General features: G+C 43.6%; 1 protein-coding gene across 1 annotated transcript in view; it reads right to left on the bottom strand.

The window, feature by feature from the left end:
- Positions 1–1,138: 1,138 nt before the first annotated feature.
- Positions 1,139–6,205, bottom strand: part of TRPV1 (transient receptor potential cation channel subfamily V member 1) — a 35,833-nt gene continuing 30,766 nt past the window's right edge. The window contains exon 15 of the mRNA XM_045293339.1: positions 1,139–1,724. Coding sequence (XP_045149274.1) covers positions 1,552–1,724 — 173 coding nt within the window. The 3' untranslated portion in view covers positions 1,139–1,551. The remainder of the gene's footprint in view (positions 1,725–6,205) is intronic.

The raw sequence follows: 6,205 nt of genomic DNA, 5'->3' as shown, positions 1-6,205 counted from the left end.
TTCTGTAAATAGTCTACATTTTGGTAGTTAGTATTGCTCCTCAAAGGGTGGCCATGGCTCACTTTACACATGAGCACCTCATCAACCAGTCCACAGACTCCTCTGTGGGGCCTCCGATTTGGAGGAGGAGCATCTAGATGTTTCCTCCAGGTATACCTCTCACAGCAGGTCCAAAAGCACAGCCTTGGCTAATGTCATCTCATCTGTTCCAAACCCCCAAACCCACTGCCATCCAGAAAATTCTGACTCATAGCAACCCTTCGGCCTCATTTTTCTTCTGCAGAGCTGCTGGTGGGTTTGAGCCACCAACCTTGCAGTTAGCATTCTACCACTATCATTGCATACCTATCCAGCTCATGCCAACCTCCCCAAACATGAACCCTCTCTAGCCAATGTCTGGGACGGATCGCTCACTTTGATCATTGGTTTCTTATGCTCTAGTCTATAAAGTAGGAGTCAGAAATTTTTTCTGTAAAGGGTGAAATAGCATCTTAGCCTTCGACGGGCATTTGTACCCTGCTGAAGTTACACAACTCTCCCATTGTAGGGTGAAAGCAACGGCAGACAATACATCAACAAATGAGAGTAGCTGTGTTCCAATAAAAGTTTATTTACAAATACAGGGGATAGGTTGGATTTGGCCTGCGGGCCATAGTGTCCTTACTACAGTAGGTGCATATGTGAGGGGTTGCCCTCAGTCAGGGGTAACAACTAAATAGTGACCAGAGGCTCCCGGCCACAGGGTCAGGGGGAAGGCACACACGCACACACAAACACATATGTACAACTATGCACACACAGAGACCGCACAAAGCCAATGGCTACACTAGCTCAATGCCTGCTACAAAGTTCACACACTATATATGACAGGACAAATGGGGGCAGGAATTCTGCCAAGTAGCAGGACTGTGGTTGTTACAAATGGATGCTCATTGGACAATTCTTGGCATTGTAGAGTTGGAGTGCAGTTCTGTACTTTTATTTGAATAGCAATGGAGTTCATCTTTGTGGCGCTATTAGGCATCACATAGAAGGATGACGTCACTCTGGGGGGAAATAAACTGTGGCCATGCTGGGCATGGAACCACCTTTCTCCCCCACCACCTCTGGGAGGTAGGCGATGACATCACCCAGGACCACTCTGGCCAGTGATTTTATTAAGTGCAATACAGAGAGAGGAACTTTCTGGTTTTACATCAAAGGAAGCATTTGGCTTTAAAAGTGTCTTCCTGGGTTTTGTTTGCTTTTACTCCCAGCGATCTAAAGCCAAAGAAAACATGTCAAAGTAGAGATGGGTCATCCACCCTGTTTAATAAAGTCAGTAGAAACTTGAAGACAAACTCATTTCCTGTTGGGAGATTGGAGGCACAGCTATACCACTTTCCAAAGAGAGAGGACTATAAAGCCTCAGCCTCGCTCCTCCACCCTCAGAGCCTGGGCAGGTGCAGACTGGCTCAGGCCGACACCAGAACGCTGAAGTTCCCGGACAAGCCCCCCAGCAACAGTGGCCATCCTAAGGCCCAGCCTTGAGAGCACCCTGTGTGGCGCTCCTCACTTCTGCCTGAAAACAACAGAATCCCTGGAGACCTCAGCATCTTCTGGCTTGAGGGACCCAGCGAAGTGCCTCAGGTGAACCTCCTCCGGCTGGACGGCAGGCCTTTCTCGAGTACTTGCATCTCTCAAGAGGGGGACCAAGGCAAAGTTCTTCCAATTTCTCCCTGAAACTGAAGGATGAAACATCATTATGACCATCGATGCTGTAAAACAAAGATGTACTTATCAGCCTCACACAGCCCAAGGTTAAAGGAGGCCCGGGCAGGTTGGGTGCTTTTTGAGGCGCCAGCGTCCATGCGGTTTCTTCTTTCTCTCCCTGCTGGAGGAGCCTCAGCCACTCTGGCATGCTCAAGCTTCTCTGTCTGACCCCACCTCACTCAAGAGTCCATCGCTTATCTCTCTCCCGTCCATTTCCTTTCTGCCCAAATGGGATGGAGAGCAGGTCTCCACAGAGCAACACTAGGGTCTGCCCAGGAGTAGTTCCTGAGTCAAATCGGGGGTGATGAACACCAGCCAAAGAACCGGGATCGGGGCCCAAAAACCACGCACGGCATAGCAGACTGGGAACGGTACCAACGGGACCATGTGCTACTGAGCTTGAGTGGGAGCCTCAGATGTGACCTTGAATCCCAAGAAGCTCCTTGAGGATGAAACAGTTGTCGTCCTCCCCACCACCTCCAGCTCCTTGGCGGCCTCCGAGAAACAACAGCCAAGAAGAACTCTCTTTCCATTTCCTAGAACCCTGGGCAGACAAGACCGCTGGTTGGCCATCTTGGGTCTGCTGCCTCTGGAAAACTGGCTTTCACTGCTCAGCTTCGGGTTGCAATCCAGTCCCCTCCACTGGGCTCCAACATTGGCCACATGGCACAGGTGTCAAGAATGCCAGAGACTAGACCATGGTAACTACCCCCAGCTAAACTCTCCGTGTCCTGGTATTTCTGTCTGGTCTGCAGATCTTCAGTAGGCCAAAGCTTTAACATTGGCCTGACTCCAAACTCAGTTTGACATTGGACACCAATTGTTGGACGTCATAGAGACAGGAAGGCTCGATGGGGAGACGGGCCAGGTGCCCACCTGGATACCATCTACTGGCTGCCTGGGTGATGAGGACACCTAGACTTAGGTATCCTTTGGTCCAGCCCTAGCTCCAGGTTCTTTGATGAGGTATGAGGTTCCCGGTACCCACTTCCCACAAGTCCCGATGTCAAAACCCCCTCAATTGCACTCCCTTGCTTCGTTACTGACCATGTTCCCTCCCCAGCCTGTCTTACACGCATCTCCTCACCCCCTCCCCATTACCTGCACTATGTGGGTGGGGAAAGGTCTGTATCAGAATGATTTGACAATTTGGTATTTATTAATATTGAGGAAAAGCTATTACTGGAATGCAAGCTGTTATGAAGTTGCGTAGGAAGGCAAAAATTTTCAGGAAATAGTTACTGACTTATTAATTCTCACTGCCGTCAAGTCAATGTTGACTCATAGCAACCCACTGTGGGCTTCCAAGGTTTTAACTGTTGACGGAAGTGGAAAGCCCAGGGTTCCTCTGGAACTACTGCTGGTTTTGAACTGCTGACCATGTGGATTGAAGCCCAACATGTAACCTCTATACCACCAGGGCTACATGATTAATTAATTAGGAGAATAAAACCAGGAGCCTTCCAGCCCCAATGAACACAAATGTGTGTATCCCTGCAACAGGGCCAAGGTCTTTACATCTTAATCTCATGGTGAGTGCACAGTGTTATAAACATCCCACATAATGGCATGCAAATGTAATACATGCAACCGGAAGCATCAAATCTTGTCAACGATAAGGAATCTTATGAAACCAATAAGAATGATGTCAGAAAGCTGCTCAAATCACATACAAAGCCTTTTTCGAATGATCCTCTAGCAAACTCATGCCAGCTAGCAACAGAAGAAAATATTAAGATTGCAGGATTCCCTTCAGAAAACTGATGAAGCCCTTGAGTAGTTGTCAAATCATCTAATAAAATATATTCCCACTTCCAAATATTATGAAGTTACTGATTCTGGGCTAGACATCCTGCTTTAAACAACCAGAAAACTGGACAAATGGTAACAAACATTTTCAGGTGTAAGGACAACAGAAAACTTACAACTCCCCAATGAGAAGTGAAATTCACAAGGTGAGCCCTGTGATCACACTGACTCTATGCTGAGGGATAATTTCCCTGACCTTAGTGCTGTGAGCTGGAGACCAAGAAGAGTGTGGCAGTTTCTCTGAGCTGAGGATAAAGATATCAGAGCTTTAGAAAACTGAAGCAGTTAGAATTTGTTGGACGGAGCACAGGAGAAAGGGAGGAAGAGTGCTGTGGTGGTGGAGACCCAGAAGTCTTTGGGCAGAAGTCCCCACAAGTCCTTAAATGAGAATGGGGCCATGCTCACCCAAGGTCGGCTGTATAAAGCTGATCAGAAAATGGATGCCACATAGATGAAAGTTGTACAGAGAGGTTGAGTAGTGCTGGAGGATATTGAAGCCCAGCCCAGTGAGGATGGCGAGGCTTTCTTAACATCCTTGTAAGATCCTGATGGTACAGTCAAGATATCAGAAAACCTCCACTTAAGAGTCAGGACTATGCCCTAGAATATGCCTACTCTACTCCCATCCTACCCACCACCACCACCGCAGTGCAGCCAATTCAGACTCATACCCACCCTGTAAGACAGAGTAGAACTGCTCTATTGTTTTCTGAGCTGAATCTTTAGAGATACAGACTGCCTTATCTTTCTCCCATGGAGTGGCTGGTGAGTTTGAACAGCTGACCTTGCAGTTAGCAGTTCAGTGCTTAACCCACTGAACCACCAGGTCTCTTATGTCTACTCTAGCAATGGCCAGAACCAAGCTCTAACAAGATCTCCAGTGGGTATCGAGAGTAAAGATTGAGTATCACATGTTTAAAGAACTTGGAAAATATCTTGAGTTGCCCACAGATCTACCATTACAGGTCTAAAGCTATATACGTCATTCCATTTATTGCCTTCTTTCCTGCAGGACTCCTACTGAAAAACCCAAGCTTAGTTTCATTGATTCTTCTTTGTAAGTAAGTTCTATTTTCCCATGCTGCTCTCAAAAGTTTTTCCTTGTCTTTCAAAATATGTTAATCAAACCTTTACAACACCGAAGAGAGAAATTGATAGTACTACGATAATAGGAGACTTCAATACACCACTCTTGAGGAAGGACAGGGCAACTAGAAAGAAATTCAACAAAAGCACAGAACTAACAACACAATTAATCAACTTGACCTTAGTCTTATATAGAACATTCTACCCAAGAGCATAATATACACTACACTCTTTCCAAACACATATGAAATATACCCCATGAGTTAGGCCTCAAAGAAAGTATAATAACATTTTAAACATTGAGATATTACAAACCATCTTCTCAGATCACACACTATAAAACTAGAAGTCAACAATAGGAAGATTAAGGAGGAAAAATCAAAAACATGGAGATCGAGCAACACCCTGGTTAAAAACTACTGGTAATTGAAGAAATAAGCAGTGTCATTTTTAAATTCCTAGAAACAAACAAGAATGAAAATACAACATACCAAAACATTTGGGTTACCAGCAAAAGCAGTACTCATAGGACAATTGATAGCATTAAATGCATACATCAAAAAGAAGAACCAAAATTAACACCTTATCCCAGCATCTTCATCAATTAGAACAAGAGCAACAGAATGAATCTGCAGTCACAAGAAGAAAGGAATAATAGATATTAGAGCAGATAAATATTCTAAATGATAAAAAGAATCAACAGGACAAGAAGTTGGCTCTTTGAAAGATTTTTTTTTAATTGACAAACCACTGACAAATTAACAAAGGAAAGCAAAAAGAATATGCAAATATCATGAATAAGAAAAAATGAGCAACATCACTTTGAGCCTACTGAAATAAAAAGATAACACAATAAAGCCTGCACTTCCCAAAATTTGAAGAAGAAAAAACAACACAGAACATATTTCTAGAAACACACTACTGACTTACTCTAACATAGACTTGTGTAGTAAACTTCAACATACCCATAACAAAAGAATAAATTCATTAGGTCCCAAAAAAACTCACAAAAACAACAACAAAATCCCAGGACCAAATGACTTCATCAAGGAAATCTACCAGATAGTCAAAGAAGAGTTGACACTAAGTCTACTCAGTAAACCACTCCAGAACATAGAAAGGGATGGCAAAGTCCAGAATCCATCTCATGAAGCAAGTAAAACCCTGATACCAAAGCCAAGCAAAGTCAACAAAATTGTGTTTTAAAATAAACAAATAAATAAAGCTAGACCTTCCCAGAACAGAAAATTATAGACCAAAATCATAGATGCAAAAAATCTCAACAAAATCCTGGCCAATAAAATCTAACAATATATTATATATATTCCATTTATGTATATAATATTTTGTTGGATTTTACTGGCCAGGATTTGTATATATATATATATACAAAATGGTCAAATGGAATTCATACCAGGTATAAAAGGATAGTTCAACATTAGAAAAACAGTCAATATAACCCATCATACAAGTAAAACAAAAGTAAAGAGTTACATGATCAAATCAATTGCTGCCGGGAAGACATTGGACAAAATCCAGCACCCGTTCCTGATAAAAA

Source organism: Echinops telfairi, unplaced genomic scaffold (genome assembly GCF_000313985.2).
Source record: "Echinops telfairi isolate 266 unplaced genomic scaffold, ASM31398v2 ScPeMD7_2010;HRSCAF=2546, whole genome shotgun sequence".
NCBI lineage: Eukaryota > Metazoa > Chordata > Mammalia > Afrosoricida > Tenrecidae > Echinops > Echinops telfairi.
Note: the sequence above shows the minus strand (reverse complement) of the source record. Positions and strands in the feature narration are given on the sequence as shown.